At 38.4% G+C, this 19,429-nt stretch overlaps 1 protein-coding gene across 3 annotated transcripts in view; it reads left to right on the forward strand.

Moving 5' to 3' along the window:
- The first annotated feature begins 1,123 nt into the window (after positions 1-1,123).
- cd8a.L (CD8a molecule L homeolog) overlaps positions 1,124-19,429 on the forward strand; it is a 31,271-nt gene continuing 12,965 nt past the window's right edge. For 2 of the 3 annotated variants that reach the window (XM_018252655.2, XM_018252739.2), the window contains exons 1-4: positions 1,124-1,241; positions 1,942-2,068; positions 4,342-4,698; positions 11,577-11,678. In XM_018252655.2, coding sequence (XP_018108144.1) covers positions 2,023-2,068; positions 4,342-4,698; positions 11,577-11,678 — 505 coding nt within the window. In that variant the 5' untranslated portion in view covers positions 1,124-1,241; positions 1,942-2,022. 3 annotated transcript variants of the gene reach the window in all.

Here is a 19,429-nt window from a genome sequence, read left to right on the forward strand (position 1 = left end):
AGGAGAACAGGGAACAGAAAGTACAGACATGGAACAGGCAGGGACAGTACCAGTCAAACAGTGAAGTACAGGATTTGGAACCAAGAGCATAGTCAGGATAAACAGGCCGGGGTCAAAACCGATGAGTAATGCAGTACCAATTCAGGATCCAGAAAAGTGGTCAAACAGGCAAGGGTTGGTTCAGGCAGTGACACAGCAAGGTAAAAACAGGCAGGAACAGAAAATCAGACAAGAATCACACCCAGGAACTATCAGGAAATAGACCTACATTGGGCAAGGAGTCAGTGCAGAGTAGGGGGTTTATTGCCAGACTAATGATTTACACTGATCACCTGTGGCCAGATTGAGAACAGGTGAAACAAGCCAAGTTTACTGCTCCTTAGCTGTCACATAGAGCAGTGGTAATGCAGACAGCACAAAAACAACATGTCCCTGGTTCAACTCCAAACAGGTTGTTACATATAGCTAATGAGATGAAGCTCTACCATTAGGAGCATTTTACCTTACCAGCTTGCCATAGAGCTTTCAATCTTCTCAAATAAATAATTTGTCAGCCCCTGTTACAGTGCTAAAGCTTAGCTTAGTTGTGGTAACTGAATGGGGAGCCAGGGAGCTGGGAAGGAACAATAAGTCAACGAAGAGAACCTCTGTCACTATATTATACGGGGCTATGAAGCCTGGCAGATACTCAGAGTACAGTACTGTAAGCAATCTCCATCGACAACTGTTGATGATCCAACTGATCCCATTCTCACACTCGGGAATGGGTCGGTTGCACTGGTTTTGTCATTCCAAGTCTTCTCTAATGTAAGAACTGACGTCTGGTGTGAACCCACAATTACTAATGAAATTATGTCTTGAATTATCCTGCTTTGCTGCCATTCACCTGTCATAGGACACTGGAGCACAAACAATCTCAAGGAAGCCTTGATTTACTATGTGCTTCTACAACATACTGTACATAATGTTATTTCTGACCCAGTATTCTGTTTAGTACATTTGTGTTTTAGTTTCTGTTCTAGTTTCCCTGCAAGTGTGACTTGGCCTCTCACCACCATCCGCTGTGTTTTTCTTTCACACTGGCCAGAGTATTATTTCCTCTTTCATTTATATTTTTTACATTTTCTTCCCTCTTCTTCTATAAAGGGGTGAAGTCTGTCACATTGGCTATAGTGTGGGACTATATCAGCGCATGTGAGACAGAGACAGAAGAGAAGTTGATGATAGTCCCAAGTATTGAGGTGAGTTTGTGCATCAGTGGAAGAAATGTTTGAGGGGGCTGTTAATCTAGGGGTGGCCTAAAGGAATATTGAGGTACCTACAGTGTAGCAGAAGGATCACCAAAGAACAGCAGCAGGTACTTTTTTGTTGTGCCACTGGATTGTTTAATCAGTATCATTTATCACTGCCCGGCGAGAGAGCAGAATGAAACCAGTTACTGAAGTTAGGCTGATAAAACAAAAAGGAAATTTGTGAGTGGGGTTGTGTGTTAGACGCTCATCAGTTGTGTCTTTAGCGACAATATAGACCTGTAGGATTATTGCTCACGCCACACCAGACAATGGGTAGGGGGAATGAAAGGAACAGGATTTACACTGTAGGGGCAGATGTTGACAAATATTACTCATGGGTTACGGGTGGGATAAGGTCAAATTTTCCTCTATTCAGAAGCTTAGAATTAAAATTCAACTTTCCACTATACTTACAATTTACATTTTTTCAAAATATAAAATGTGCAGCAGCTTGTTTGTTGTTTATATATAGATGTGTTGCACAATGGTGCACTCAAACGGCCGTTAGTTTATCAGTTAAATTCATGATACCTAAACCAAGATATACCACTGCTATTTTAGGCACCTGCTGAAATGTAGGTCCTGAGCTGTATGGTTATGATTAACTCCAAGTAAATGAGTCACATCACTTCCTCTCCAAACATCACAGACCCCCGGCCCCCTCCAGAAGACACCAACACCTTCTGCACCTGCACTGCTGTTATCTTAGACCCTAAAGTTGTGTTACACAATGGAACTCTTCCTCATGGCCCTATTTCTCTGTAACTGGATCACAGGTAGGTGATTTGTTATCAAACTCGGGTCACTAGGCCAGCCTCATGGACGTGTAGACGCTTCTCCATAGCAATGAACTTTTGGCCCATGTTCTCCATAATGTTGTGTCTCTTCCCCTCTTTCTCTATAGCTAAGCCTCTCTACCTCACATTATCCAATGATATATATCTCTACCCCTCATTATCCAATGCTTTATATCTCTGCCCCTCATTATCCAGTGCTATTTATCTCTGCCCTTCATTATCCAGTGCTATATATCTCTGCCCCTCATTATCTAATGCTATATATCTCTGCACCTCATTATCCAATGCTATATATCTCTGCCCCTCATTATCCAATGCTACGTATATATCTCTGCCCCTCATTATTCAATGCTATATATCTCTGCCCCTCATTATCGAGTGCTATATATCTCTGCCCCTCATTATCCAGTGCTATATATCTCTGCCACTCATTATCCAGTGCTATATATCTCTGCCACTCATTATCAAGTGCTATATATCTCTGCCCCTCATTATCCAGTGCTATATATCTCTGCCACTCATTATCCAGTGCTATATATCTCTGCCACTCATTATCAAGTGCTATATATCTCTGCCACTCATTATCCACAGTTTTGTGTCTTTGTCCCTAATTCTCAGAAGCAATATATCTCTTTATTTCTCCATAGTGCTGCTTCTCTGCCATTCTCTTTCTCCATAGCTCCACCACTCTTCCCCCTCTTTGTATCTCTGTGACTCTTTCTCCAAAGCTATGTATCTCTGCACCTCTTTTTCCAGAACTATGCATCACTGCATCTCTGTCTCCATAGCTATATACAGTATATCTCTACATTCTTTTTTGCCAAGATACTTACATTCAATACTCTTTAGGTGTTGCAATAAATGAATAACGCTTTAATATCAGACACTTCTGCTCCATTTCAAATTAAGATACCCACGGGAGGGGTGGCGGAACATAGTTGTTTTGAATTAGGGGCAAAGAGCAAGGTTAACAGATCCTGCTAAAAAAAGACAAGGGTTGCACATAATGCATTTAATTTAATTACATTCTGGTTGCAATGGTATATACAGTATGTATAAAATATATCAGTGCAATACACACACACACATATATATATAGATATATATATATATATATATATATATATATATATATATATATATATATATATATATATATATACAATCTTCAAAATGGACCCGCACTCCAAGTAGTTCAATCAAAGTGAATTTTATTGAATCATCACTCAGATTATATGTTCTAACTCGACCGAGCACCCACCACGTATCACAAGGTACTTTTTGAACATTTATATATATATATATATCTATATATATCTATATATATATATATATATATACACGTATGGAAGCAGACAGAGGTAAGTACCAATAATGTACCAGAAACAAGTGGTGCTTGGGAAGTGGATAATGCTATTTTGATGTGTATATATATATATATATATATATATATATATATATATACAGATTTAGTGTAAAGACCCGCACTCCAATTCTCTTGTTTCAATAATAGATTTTATTTAGAACATAAATCCGACATTTGGGCCTTTTTCAACATTTAAATAACAGTGTGATTTCAAGCAACCACTGGAATTTAAAGCTTGTTAAAAGGACATTGTATTATCCTTGAGAAAGGTCCAAATGAGGACAGAAATGTTGGAATCTTATACAGTGTAGTGAAAATAAAAACATAGATATTTTAAGGGTGTGCCGGTTTGAAGATTTATGTATATGTGCACCCCAAATTATACAAACTTCTTTAGCATCAGAGTGCAGATACTCTGCAGATTATTATATATATATATAATATAATTAAGGAAAAATAACTGGGTGCACACAGCAAAAAAAGTCATATGGAATATCATATAAAGGAAGGCTCTATATTATATTCTATATGACTTTTCTGTGGTGTACACCCAGGTATTGCTTTATATGTTATTCTGTATGTATGTGTGTATATATATATATATATATATATATATATATATATATATATATATATATATAGTCAAATACATATATATATATATATATATATATATATATATATATATATATATATATATATATATCAGTGCAATATAAATAAAGGGTAAGAATGTATAAAAATATCTGTGCAGCCAATAAAGCTACGTTTTATAAATGTGTCCCTTCATTTTCTAATAATCCGGAAACCTTACATATCTCTCAGTTTCTGAAAATATAATGTGTTTGGAAGATGATTGAGCTATAAATCTGTGGCTCTTTTCTAGGTACACAGCAGCTGGGGCTCACACAAACCTCAGGGTCGCTGACAAAGGAGAAGTCAGAGACAGTAAAGCTGGAGTGCAAGCCTGGACCTAAAGAGTCAATGGATAATGCCGTGTTCTGGTTCCGCCAAAGGAAAGACACAAAAACTCCCGAGTCTATTTTATATCTCAGCTCAGTGTCCAAGCAGAAGCTCAGCGATGATAATGCCTTTAAGCATTTTAAAGCAAATAAAGGGGCATTCACATTCACCCTAGACATATTCCCATTCCAGGAGAAGGATGAAGGAACTTACTACTGTATGATTAACATCAACTCCGTCCTTTCTATCAGTCCCGGGCTACAACTATTCTACCCTGCTGGTACAGTACAGATCTCTCTTTTTCTATAAATTTAAAGGGGTTGTTCAGCTTTAAAAGAACTGTTCGTATGATGTAGAGAGGGATGTTCTGAGACCATTTGCAATTGAATTTCATTTTTTATTATTTGTGGTTTCTGAGTTATTTAGCTTTTTATTCTGCAGCTCTCCGTTTTGCAGTTTCAGTAATCCGGTTGCTAGGGTCTATATTATCCTAGCAACCATGCACTGATTTAATTGGAGACTGGAATTTGAATAGGAGAGGACGTGAATAGAAAGATGAGTAATAAAAAAGTAGCAATAACAATACGTGTTTAGCTTTACAGAACATTTGTTTTTAGATGGGGTCAGTGACCCCCCATTTGAAAGCCGGAAAGAATCAGAAGAAAATATAATTAAAAACTATTAAAAAAAAATTAAGAAAACCGATTGAAAGGTTGCATAGAATTGGCCATTCTATAACATACTAAAAAGGTGAACCAACCGGGGTGATGTGACTATAGAGCTACTGGTTTGTCATCTCTTTTCTGCAAATGTCCCACATCCCAGATAGGCTGGTTTTGCCTCCAATAAGGATTAATTATATCTTAGTTGGGATCAAGTACAAGCTACTGTTTTATTATTACACAGAAAAAGGAAATCGTTTTTTTAAATTGATATTATTTGGATAAAATGGAGTCTATGGGCGATGGCCTTTCTGTAATTCGGAGCTTTCTGGATAATGGGTCTGCGGATAACGGATCCCATACCTGTTCAACACAGCTCAAAGTGCAAACAGGATCAGTGTTAGGCCATATGAAGAAAGGATATACAGCAAATGGGCTGCTCGGGAGAAACATGTTTTATACAGGTATAGGACCTGTTATCCAGAATGTTTGGAACCTGGGGTTTTCCAGATAAAGGGTCTTTCCATAATTTGGATCACCATACTTTAAGGGGCCGATTCACCAAGCTCGAGTGAAGGATTCGAAGTTAAAAAACGTCGAATTTCGAAGTTTTTTTTGGGCTACTTCGACCATCGAATGGGCTACTTCGACCTTCGACTACGACTACGACTTCGAATCAAAGGATCCGAAGTAAAAATCGTTCGACTATGCGACCAATCGATAGTCGAAGTACTGTCTCTTTAAAAAAACTTCGACCCCCTAGTTCGCCATCTAAAAGCTACCGAAGTCAATGTTAGCCTATGGGGAAGGTCCCCATAGGCTTGGCTAACTTTTTTTGATCAAAGGATATTCCTTCGATCGTTGGATTTAAATCCTTCAAATCGTTCAATTCGAAGGATTTAATCGTTCGATCGAAGGAATTATCCTTCGATTGTTCGATCGAACTATCTGCGCTAAATCCTTCGACTTCGATATTCGAAGTCGAAGGATTTTAATTCCTAGTCGAATATCGAGGGTTAATTAACCCTCGATATTCGACCCTTAGTGAATCGGCCTCCACATCAACTAAAAAATATATTTAAACATTAAACTCCATTGTATTGTTTTTCTTCCAATAAGGATTAATTATAAATTACTTGGGATCAAGTACAAGTTACTGTTTTATTATTACAGGGAAAAAGGAAATCATTTTTAAAAATGTAAATAATTTTATTAAAATTATCAGAGATGGCCTTCCCGTAACGTAGAACTTTCTGGACAATGGCAGATAACAGATCCCATACCTGTAGTACAAGAACATATTCAAGCAACGTAAACAGTTGTTTTTTTATTTGCTGTGGTAACTGGGGCAAATATTGCGTTTTGCGGAAAAAAAAATTTAGCAGTTACATTTTTTCAGATTTTTTCAGAATAACATGGTAAATGTGAAAACTGCCGGCAGAATATTTTGCCCCCTGATATTCGTACAGATTTATTTGTACTTATTTATACTTCAAGTTCACGTCTAAGAAGGCGTATTTGTAATTTTTCTCATAGAAATTAGACCTTTGGAAGCCAAAATCTGTTTTGTTTTTACAAATGGAAATTAAAGGGGATGTTTTTGTACACAGAAAGAATATGTAATCGAATTCATTGGCATTAAACTTATTTGTAAATTTATTAGCAACTGAAAGCAGCATTTAATTTCTGTTTTCTGCCTCTCGCAACAAATACAGCTGATGTCAGTTCTCCTCCAGGTCTGTTAATCAGCTTCTGCAGTAGGAGTAAGAACCAGCAGTGCAGAGAATATAAACAGACTGACAGATGCTGCTTTAAATTACAAAATTTACAAAATAATTTGTTAATGTGTATTTGAAAGTTAGAAATACATTATATTTCACTATACAGTTTTTAGTGGAGATCCCCCTTTCATAGATAGGAAATAGTAGTACAAGTATGGGATCCGTTATCAAGAAACCCGTTATCCATAAAGCTCTGAATTACAGAAATGTTGCCTCCTATAGACTCCATTTTATGCACATAATCCTAATTTTTAAAAAATAAATAAATTGTTTAAAGATTTATTTTCTTATCTTTAATAATAAAACAGTACCTTGTACTTTGGTGATCCAAATTATGGAAAGATCCCTTATAAAATTCCAGGCCCAGAGCATTCTAGCTCCTATACAAAAGTAGCTGACAGTGCCCAGAATTACCTAAAAGTGCATAATAATGCAAAAGAAATATCTTAATATCTTCAAGAATTTTTTTTTAGCACAATAGAATCCCATAAAGGTAGAAATGACAGGTGTGGGATCTGTTATCTGGAATGGAAACCCATTATCCAGAAAGCTCCAAATTATGCAAAGGCTGTCTCCCATAGACTCCATTTTATCCATATAATCCAAATTTTAAAACGTTATTTCCTTTTTCTCATTAATAATAAAACAGTAACTTGTACTTGATCCCAACTAAGATATAATTAATCCTTATTGGAAGCAAAACCAGCCTATTGGGTTTATTTGATGTTTACATGGTTTTTAAGTAGGCTTAAGGTGTGGAGTTCCAAATTACAAAAAGATCAGTTATCTGGAAAACTCAGGTCCCGAGCATTCTGGATAACAGGTCCCATATCTGTACTTGCTTTTCAATATATTTATTTCTCTTTCATTTACATTTTCATTTTTATTATTTGTGGTTTTTGAGTTATTTAGCTTTTTATTCGGCTACTCTTCAATTTGCATCTTAACCAATCTGGTTGTTAGGGTCCAAATGACCCTAGCAACCATGCATTGATTTGAATAAGAGACTGGAATATAAATAGGAGAGGACTGAATAGAAGGATCAGTAATACAAGTAGCAATAACAATACATTTGTAGCCTTACAGAGCATTTTTTTTTTAGAAGGGAGTCAGCGACGCCCATTTGAAAACTGCAAAAACTCAGAAGAAAAAGGCAAATAACTATAAAAACTCAAAAAAAAAAATGAATAATGAAAACCAATTGAAAAGTTGCTTAGAATTGGTCATTTTTATTAGAACATAATAAAAACCACCCCTAGCGATATGACAAGAAATTACCGGGTCCTACAGCAAAATCATTTTAGTGCCACTAACATATATTTCTTATAAGCTATGGGCCAACTCTTAGGGCACTTACAGACGAGCGTTTTCCCTGCGCTCCCCTTCCTTCCGCTTTTCTGCGTTCAGCTGCAGGGGAGCGCAGGAATAGACGCATTACATTTTTACCAATGGGGCTGTACTCACACAGGCGCGTGTAGGCGCCGAACGCAGGTTAAGACGCAACATGCTGCATTTTTCCTGCGTTCGGCGCCTACACGCGCCTGTGTGAGTACAGCCCCATTGGTAAAAATGTAATGCGTCTATTCCTGCGCTCCCCTGCGGCTGAACGCAGAAAAACGGAACGCAGGGGAGCGCAGGGAAAAACGCTCGTCTGTAAGAGCCCTAAGCCGTGCACACACACTATAAGGGCAGAGCACATGACTGTGGTGCACACAAAGAAACACAAAATGTAGTCTTAAGACCCCAATACACAGACAGATACTGTATAAGATGCCGACAGATTACTCAGGCAGCTTATTACACAGTGTAGGGGGCCCTCTGATGGGCTTCCCTGATCGTTATCTGACTGAAAGTTGGCCAGATGTCAATCGGACGCTTTACAAATCCTGACGGATCGAGAACCACATTGGTTCATTAATGCGGCCCTCGTTCCGACTGCATGTATTCTTCTTGTTGTGATCCAATCGTTGGGCCTGAAGGCCCATAATCAGATCAGCCCGAAATTGGCCCCCTCAAGGTGGACTTATCGGGAAGAGATCTACTTCTTTGGCAACATCGCCAAACGATGCTCTCCCAATGTATGGCCAGCTTTACTCTCCTCACTTCTCAATCACGTTTCTGCTTTAGGTTTAAAAAAAAAATGTGCCAACAAAGGTTTTAGAAAGAACTTAGAGGGAACATTGGCCCCACTGGACCTTCTACCATCCTGGACCTCCCAGCAGCTGTTTGGTCTGATTCCCCTAATGTTAACCCCTGAATTTACAACAGTGGTCTGTTGTCAGTAATGGAAAGATCTGGCTCTGCTAGCAAACAAAGCCCAACCTGAAGGTCAGTCTGGCTGAAATTTGGGTTTGAACTGCAAAAGTCTGACAACCTAGTCTGAGCCTAGTTGTAAAATTACATAGGGCTATAAGTACATTTTATAAACATTAAAGGAGAAGGAAAGCTCCAAGACAGTTTATTGCCAATAGATTAGCCACAATAGTGCAAGCTAGAACGCTATATTTATTCTGCAGAATGCTTTTCCATACCTGAGTAAACAGCTCTAGACACTGTCTCTGTTTGTTTAGGATAGAAGCTGCCATATAACCTTGGTGTGACATCACTTCCTGCCTGAGTCTCTCCCTGCTCACTTACAGCTCTGAGCTCAGATTACAGCAGGGATGGGAGGAGGGAGGGGAGAGGAGCAAACTGAGCATGCTCAAGCCCTGGAGGTTTCAGCTGAAAACAGGAAGTCTGATACAGAAGCCCATGAGTACACAATAGAAGGAAAGAAATTCTGTGTTTCTTTTGACAGAGGACTCAGAGCAGCATTACTTTGAGGGTTTACTGGTGTATTTATATAGACCTTTCTGATAAAGCTTACTTAGTTTTAGCCTTTCCTTCTCCTTTAAAGATCATTTTTCCACATTCATTTCATATACCAAGAGGTGACTTAACATGCAACTCTTGGGGCTTGGAATAAAGCAGATCTTGTGGTAGACCATGATTGATATATAGTAAGGTATTTGTCCCATGACCCCCTATTATAAATCCTTGTTTAAACTTAGTAGTCACCATCTACCCTTCATCAAGCACTATCCTGCACTATTGTCTCCATCATATTCTTTTGTTGCCGTCATGCTTTACTGTTGCAACTTTACAAGTACATTAGAGGACATTATAGACCACTAGAGGGAGATCAATTTTTCCATAAAATGGACCATTGGACCAGAGCCCCCACCTTTACATTAGAAGAACAGAACTTTCAGTTGAAGCAACGTAGGGGGTTCTTCACAGTCAGGACAGTGAGGTTGTGGAATGCACTGCCGGGTGATGTTGTGATGCTGATTCAGTTAATGACTATAAGAGGGACTTGGATGATTTCTTGGACAGACATAATATCAAAGGCTATTGTGATACTAAACTCTATAGTTAGTATAGATATGGGTATATAGAATTTATGTGAAAGTAGGGAGGGGTGTGTGTTTGGATGCTGGGTTTTCATTTGGAGGGGTTGAACTTGATGGACTTTGTCTTTTTTCAACCCAATTTAACTATGTAACTATGTAACTATTCTGCTGGTGCCCTGGTGATAGCCTCATGCTCTAATCTCTCTTGCTCTTGTATCCTGGTCTTTCTCTAGTTGGAATATATATATATAATTCTGTTGTATAACAGCAAATCAAGCCTGGTCAGTGGTCCTTACCTAAACAACTGTCGCCTGAAAGGGATTCTGTCATGATTTTTATGATGTAGTTTTTATTTCTAAATGACACTGTTTACACTCTACAATATAACATGTAATTCCTGAACCAGCAGGTGTATTTATTTTATTTGTAATATTGGTGTGTAAGGCATCTCAGGTCATTTTCCTGGGCATGTGCTTTCAGAAAGAGCCAGCACTTTAGGATGGAATTGCTTTCTGACAGGCTGTTGTTTCTCCTACTCAATGTAACTGAATGTGATGCAGTGGGACCTGGATTTTACTATTGAGTGTTGTTCTTAGATCTACCAGGCAGCTGTTATCTTGTGTTAGGGAGCTGCTATCTGGTTACCTTCCCATTGTTCTGTTGTTAGGCTGCTGGGGGGGGGGAGTGATATCACTCCAACTTGCAGTACAGCAGTAAAGAGTGACTGAAGTTTATCAGAGCATAAGTCACATAACTGGGGGTAGCTGGAAAACTGACAATATGTCTAGCCCCATGTCAGATTACAAAATGAAATATAAAAAAATCCATTTGCTCTTTTGAGAAACGGATTTCAGTGCAGAATTCTGCTGGAGCAGCACTATCAACTGATGCGTTTTTTTTTTTTAAAAAAAAAAATTCCCATGACGGTGTCCAGTAAAGGGATATTATAGGGATAAATCATGTATGTTTGAACAATTAAAGGCCTGGTTCACCTTTAAGTTAACTTTTAGTACGTTATAGAATGGCTAACTTAAGCAACTTTTCGATTAGCCCTAATTTGCCTCTTCTTCTGACTCAGCTTTGAGTCTAAAAACAAATGCTACAGATTTATTGTTATCTTTTATTACTCATCTTTCTTTTTAGGCCTCTCCTATTCATATTCCAGTCTCTTATTCCTATCAATGAATGGTTGCTGGGGTCATTTGGACATTCCCTATATGTGTCCCCAGTAGAATAGGGTTACCCTGTATGAAATATTAGGCTCTCATTTGCTCCTAAACAGGTAACTGAAGTAATTCTTATGTTCTCTGCTCTCTTTTCAAGTAACAACTCCAGCGCCAACGACCACAAAGCCACCTACGACTACCACCAAAATGGCCGACCCAGACAAGAAAGATCCGTGTGGCTGCAATGGGTCCAAATCAGGTAATGAAACGTTTCATTGTCTGTATTGTTCTACTCAGTACTATGCACAGAAATATTCACATTTAGGCTATTGCTCTGCTGCCTAGTAGGGCCTGATGGTATTTTTAGTAGTACCATTTTGACCTTGTGTAAGACAAAACTCAGTAAAGGAAAACCTTTAGTAATAGTCAGGCAATTTATTAATACAGAATACAACATAACAGTTTTGTCTGGGTAAGCTGTTGGAGTAACACACAGAATGTCAGCCAAGGACTCACCAAAGACCCACCTCTTGGTCCAGGCGTTATATAGCTTTCAGAAGGCATTTACAGTAATTGTGACAAGGGGTTCACGGAAATACCATACATGGTCTGGCGAGGAGACTTACTGGCATATACATTTATACATTCCTGTAAGATGTGCAGTTTTGCAACATAAGAGATTTCTGGTTCCATCTGTCCACAGTCTCGCAATCAGCTATTGGCTAAACATAGCCATTGTGGTGCAGACAACTATTGAGCAACACTTCTGCAAAAGGGCAAACGAGACTTGCTGACACTATGCTGACACTCTGGAATCTAAGTAACAGAGTGGAGATCATTTATTGGTATGGCCTAGTATAAGTTATATGAGTGACCATTGTCCACAGTTGACCATTAGCCCTTATAGTCCATCCTGCCTTGGGCCCTACAGCGTTATGGCGTCATAGAGGGCGGGGGTGACAACTATCAACCCTCTGACACTAGCCATTCGTCCGTTTTAGGATTTAGACCGTTCCAGATATAATTTTTCATAACAGGCCGGGGTCCTGGGTTCAATTCCATATGGGGCAGATTCAGTTACGGTACATTCACATTCTTATTTGCAAGTTATTTCCAGTTTCTTATCAGTGTCCCAAAATGTACTGGTATCTTAACTGGCTCTTGTTGAAACTGACAGCAGTGTATATTATGTTTAAAGGAGAAGTAAAGCTTAACTAAAGAAGTAGCTAGAAATGGTAAACATTATATTTTGTGCTTCTGTACCAGCCCAAGGCAACCACAGCCCTTTAGCAGTAAAGATCTGAGTCTCCAAAGATGCCCCAGTAGCTCCCCATCTTCTTTTCTGCTGATTCACTGCACATGCTCTGTGCTGCTGTCACTTACTGAGCTTAGGGAGCCACTCACAATATACAGTACACATAGAATAGAAATGTCACAATATAAGGCTGATTAGTCATTAATACAGATAATTACTACATGGCAGCACAGAAACCAGTGCAATTAGCATCAGAATTTAATAATCAGCAAACCTGTAGCATCAGCTTATATTACAGCCAGGGAAGCTCATTTTCTGCTGGATAATTAGTGACGAGCCCTAAGCTTAGCTTCTCAACAGCCAATCAGAGCCCACTGAGCATGTGAGTGTCACAGACACTTTCCAAGATGGTGACCCCCTGTGACAAGTTTGAAGTCCTGGATCATTGCTGCTATTGACAAGCTGAAACTTTAGCCTCGTGCAATAAGTTCACTATATAAAATATGACATTTTTAGCCATTTTAATTTTTAGGGATTAGTTCTCCTTTGAGCTCTATTGGGACTGATGTGAATGACAACTATGAAAATGAAAAAAAAAATAATATTAATAATAAAGGTTAGGGGGTTGGAATCTTTTGCAGGGGAGCCCTGACTAGTGTTGGGGGAATTTGCGCCGTTCCGCTTTGCCGAAAAATTCACAAATTTCCCACAAAATTCATGAAATGGCGAAAAATTTGCGAAACGGCACCGGCGTCTCGTTTTTTGACGCCGGTGTCTGTTTTTTTGATTTGACCAATCAAGGGACACTCCTGTTATTACCCCACTAATTACTTGTTCCCATGAGGCCCCTTTAGGTTGGTAGAGTTTTTGGCAACATCTGCAGTTATGCTCCATAAATCATTTCCAGTGTGTCATGTCTGGTGCCGGGTTATAGTTCTCAACGACCTACAATTAAAGGATCATTTAAAATACGTTTTTACATTACTGATTGGCTTTCAGAACGACTTTCTTAGCAATTGTTATGATACATAAATTAATACCTAAAATCCTGACAAACTCCCACGATCCTTCCAGCACCAGTAAAGATAATGTTATATAACAGGGCCTATTTATTATTCAAGACCAAGGAGCAATTTATTAACATTGGAGACAAACATCACTGGTCATGTTGCCCAAAGCAACTAATCAGCAATTAGATATGAATAGTCACCAACAAGTTAGAAAACAAAAGCTAGATCTGATTTGTTGCTACGGGTGATGCTCGCCTCCAGTGTTAATAAATATATCCCCAAAACTTTTCCAAGACTTGAAAAAATGGCAGCTAAAAAATTGTGATTTTGCTTTTTTGAGAAAAAAAAATCTCTTAAACATTTGTAAAAATGAATACGGTAAAACAATCGGACTGATCAACTGATTTTTTTTCCTACGTGGAGAAGTAGATTTTTTTATCAATATGCTGATAAAAAGTGATGATCACATTTGTGGCCGCACAATGAAATGTAATAAGTTACTTACACCTTATTCATTACTTTCAGCAGCAGCAACTGTCATTTTGGAAGTTAAAGGCACACAGGGCAGTTTATTTGTGGCTGAAGTTCCAGCTATAACTACTGTATAACAAACGTTCAGATTACAGACTACTAAATCCTTTTTATTGACTTCCTTTAATTACGTAACTGCTGCTTGTACAGGTATGGGACCTGGTATCCAGAATGCTCTGGATCTGAGGCTTTCCAGATATAGGGTCTTTCCATAATTTGGATCTCCATAATTTAAGTCTACTAGAAAATCATGTAAACATTAAATAAACCCAATAGGCTGGTTTTGCTTCCAATAAGGATTAATTATATCTTAGTTGGGATCAAGTACAAAGTTACTGTTTTATTATTATAGAGAAAAAGGAAATACATCTTAGAAATTGCAATAATTTGATTTAAATGACGTATATGGGATCATTTGGAGCTTTCTGGATAACGGATACCATACCTGCACTTGATGGTAGTTAAGCTGTATAAATCCATATTGGGTTTATTTCACGTTTAAATGTTTTTTGTTTCAAATTATTTTATTAATTTTAACTGTTATTTAGCAGAACTTAATCACAGATTTCACAAAATGTACTTGTCTAGCAGTAAAGTACCATAGCCATACTTAAAAATATATAATATTGAACCTGAATATATAAAACTAATCCAAATGTTCCCTACTATCTATGAGATTAAATTACATTTGGAAACAGTTTAACACTAGGGGGCATATTTATCAAGGGTCAAATTTCAATTGAAAAAACGTCAAAATTAGAATTCAAAAAGACCAACCGAAATTAAGTCGAAGTTTTTTTTGGTCGATAGGTCTGTTTTCGATCTAATAGGTCCGTATTCGGCCGAATTTGAAACGTACGAATCGAAGGAATAGTGCATTTGATCAAATTCGATTAGAAGTTTTCCCCCCAAAAAAACGATTTTTTTCGATTTTTCAAGGTCCGCAATTGACTTCAAGTAGGTTCTACGAGGTCCCCCATAGGCTAAAACAGCAATTTGACAGGTTTTAGATGGCGACTGGTTGAAGTGGAATTTTTAAAGAGACAGTTTATGATACATTTTCATATTCGAATTTTTTGCAAATTCGAATTGAATTTGGACTATTCCCTAGTCGAACTACACAAAAATAGCTTGAAATTCGAATTTTTTTCATTCGAAAATTCACCTTGACCTTTGATAAATCTGGCCCACAGTGTGAATGGATTAATATCATGGCATACATTGTAGTATTAGTCTACATTTAAATGTTGTTTTTAGTAGCCTAAAGTTTTGGTTATTAAAATTAAGGAAAGGTCCCTTATCCAGAAAATGGCAGGTCCCAAGCATTCTAGAGCCCATACAAAAGTAGCTGACAGTGCCCAGGATTATTTGAAAGTGCATAATAATGCATAAAAATATCAATGGAATTTTTTTTTAGCACAATAGGATCCCATAAAGGTATAAATTACAAGTATAGGATCTGTTATCCGGAAAGCCATTATCCAGAAAGCTCCGTATTCCGAGACCATTTCCCATAGACTCCATTGCATCGAAATAATCCAAACATTTAAAAATGATTTCCTTTGTTGTATATATGTCTTACTTTACCTCGAGATTTTTAGATCTTTTTTCATGTAAATGTTACAGAAAACAATAAAACAATAAATAATATATTTCCTTTTTCTCTGTAATAATAAAACAGTAGCTTGTACTTGATCCCAACTAAGATATAACTAATCCTTATTGGAGGCAAAACCAGCCTATTGGGTTTATTTCATGTTTACTTAATTTTCTAGTAGATTTAAGGTATGAAGATCCAAATTAATGAAAGATCCATAATCCGGAAAACCCCAGGTCCCGATCATTCTGGATAACAGGTCCCATACCTGTACTTTTTTACATAGTCGATCACCTTGTATTTTTATAGTCAACAAAATAAGCAACAGGGAACTGGGGAGGTTAAACCACAAAGGAAATAAAGTGTGCCGTCCGGTGCTTTCATGCTGGCTGTGATGTTCTAGAGTAATGTTAGTTTTCTGTGGGTCACACGGAGCCTTTTATCTCACATTTCTCTGTACTTCATTGTTTGATTCTATATTTATATTTCATGCTGCACAATGTGGTTTGGGCACTGTATGATTAGGATCTGCTCAGCTCGACATGCTATAGACTTTATTGGCATCACAGTATATCACAGCAATAACATATTTTGCTGCTTTTTCATATATAACCCCGTTGTTTAAATGATATAACTGGAATAAGTTCAGCAAGAGTAGATATATATATAGACTAACACGTGAGGCTGCACAGCAATGTATAATGAAGCAGTAGAATTCTTAATGAATCAGATAAAAATTGAGCATAGGACTGGCCAGATATGGGATGACTTTGACGTAGTTGTTCAGCTTAAATATATTGCAATATATAAACAAACAATCCCTGTTTTGTTTAAAGGGTAAGGAATTTTTCAGTAGCAGTATGTACAAATGTCTCTGTCTTAAATATATTGATAATGGGTTGAGTGCAGAGGACTTTTGCCCTTTAGATAGGGTTGCCACCTTTTAGCCCGGTTGAATCCGTGCAGGGGACGGGGACGTGATGCAATAGGGGGCGGGTAGTGAGGTCAGGGGCAGGGATATGATTTGGCCAGGGTCGAACTGGCCCGGTGGGACACCGTCTCCTGATCTCCTGGCCCTACAAAAAAAAACAGTTTGCGGTGCTGCTCAGCTCCTCTAGTGCATGCGTGTGGCTCCTTTTGCGCATGTGCGGCGTCACAGTAGCGGGTCCGGGGGGACAGGAGTCCCGGTGGGCCCCCCAGTCCAATCCGGGATGTGGCGATTGGCCAATTGCCACGTCAATCATAGGGAATCCTAATTTGGAAAACTTGGCAGGCAGTTTTGACCTGGACAGCCCTTTCAAAAACTGGGCTAAATGGGACAAAACCGGACAGGTGGCAACCCAACCTTCAGAGCAGAGGGCCACTTGAGAGTGACTTGAATAAGAGACTGGAATATAAATAGGAGAGGCCTGAATAGAAACAGGAGTAATAAAAAGTAGCAGTAACAACAAAATTGTAGCCTTACATTTGTTTTGTTAGATGGGGTCAGTGACCCCCCCCACACACACACACTTGAAAGCTGGAAAGAATGAGAAGAAGAAGGCAATAATTAAAAAACTATAAAATGAAAAGAAAAAATGAAGACTAATTGAAAAGTTGCTTAGAACTAGCCATTCTATAACATACTAAATCCGATAGAAATCAACAGAGTTAGGCGGAATTTCACTCTAGAGGACTGTGGCAACCTCTAACTTCACTCTTGATAAATATACACCATTGTTCTAAGCATCCTGTTTTCCGCATAATGGGCCTTTCGGTAATTTGGATCTTCATACCTTAAAGGAGAAGGAAAGGCTAAAATTAAGTAAGCTTTATCAGAAAGGTCTATATAAATACACCAGTAAACCCTCAAATTAATGCTGCTCTGAGTCCTCTGTCAAAAGAAACACAGCATTTCTTTCCTTCTATTGTGTACTCATGGGCTTCTGTATCAGACTTCCTGTTTTCAGCTTAAACCTCCTTGCCCCTGACGGGAGCATGCTCAGTTTATCCTCTCTCCCTCTCTCCTCCCCTCCCTGCTGTAATCTGAACCCAGAGCTATGAATGAGCAGGGAGAGACTCAGGCAGGAAGTGATGTCACACCAAGCTAATATGGCAGCTGCTATACTAAACAAACAGAAAGAGCTTCTAGAGCTGTTTACTCAGGTATGGTAAAGCATTCTACAGAATAAATATAGTGTTATAACTTGCACTATTGTGGCTAATCTATTGGCAATATAATGCCTCTGTAGCGTTCCTTCTCCTTTAAGTCTACTAGAGAATCATGTAAACATTAAATAAACCCAATAGACTGGTTTTGCTTCCAATAAGGATTAATTATATCTTAGTTGGGATCAAGTACAAGTTACTGTTTTATTATTACAGAGAAAAAAGAAATCATTTTTTTAAATTTGGGATATTTGGATAAAATAGAGTCTATGGGAGACGGCCATTCTGTAATTCGGAGCTTTCTGGATAACGGGTCCCATACCTGTATACATCAGATTTACAGTACTGACGAAGCGAGCATGTCCAGGGAACACTAAACTGTAGGAAAGAGAGGTAGAAAGCAATGGATGTTGGTAGTTAAAATCCTCCTACATTTACTGAATTTGTATTGAAACTCTTACTTCTGGCAAAGTGCATCTGCTGGCTCATTTGCAGATTCTAGTTTTGTGTTACAAATAACGATGTGGCTCAGTGTATGAAACCCTCCCACCAGTGCAGTCTGTTGGGATTTCCTCATGTGACTTACACATACAGCCAAAGCTTTACTCATTAGACCACTATGAGAAGCCTCCTCCGTGTCAGAAGAGCCCATTATGTAGTACACTTGGGGAAGCCTGCAGTGCACAGTGATGAATTCTGGGACTTGAAGTTCCTCTGCTTTGAGAGAATCTGTGCCCCCCCACCATGGAAAGCAGAGGGACTTCAAGTCCCAGAATCCTTCACTTCACAATAAAACAAGGTGAGGGAGGGAGTTGCAGTACACTGTGAGCCTAAGGGGAACTGTTCCCTGTGACAGACTATGGTTTCCTTTCCATCTGTGGAATATATCTGTGAATCAAATATGGGATCCGTTATCCAGAATCCCATTATCCAGAAAGCCCCGAATTACAGAAAGGCCGTCTCCCATAGACTAAATTTTATCCAAAATATCCAAATCATTTTTTTTTCTGTAATAATAAAACAGTACCTTAGATACCTAAGATACAATTAAGCCGAATTAGAGGCAAAACTATTGGGTTTATTTAATGTTTACATGATTTTCTAGTAGACTTAAAGGGATCCTGTCATCGGAAAACAGGTTTTTTTCAAAACACATCAGTTAATAATGCTGCTCCAGCAGAATTCTGCACTGAAATCCATTTCTCAAAAGAGCAAACAGATTTTTTTATATTCAAGACATGGGGCTAGACATTTTGTCAATTTCCCAGCTGCCCCTGGTCATGTGACTTGTGCCTGCACTTTAGGAGAGAAATGCTTTCTGGCAGGCTGCTGTTTTTCCTTCTCAATGTAACTGACGGAGTCTCAGTGGGACATGGGTTTTTACTATTGAGTGTTGTTCTTAGATCTACCAGGCGGCTGTTATCTTGTGTTAAGGTGGCCATACACGGGCTGCCGACAGATCAAGTTGG

This window comes from Xenopus laevis, chromosome 1L, assembly GCF_017654675.1.
Source record: "Xenopus laevis strain J_2021 chromosome 1L, Xenopus_laevis_v10.1, whole genome shotgun sequence".
Taxonomy (NCBI): domain Eukaryota; kingdom Metazoa; phylum Chordata; class Amphibia; order Anura; family Pipidae; genus Xenopus; species Xenopus laevis.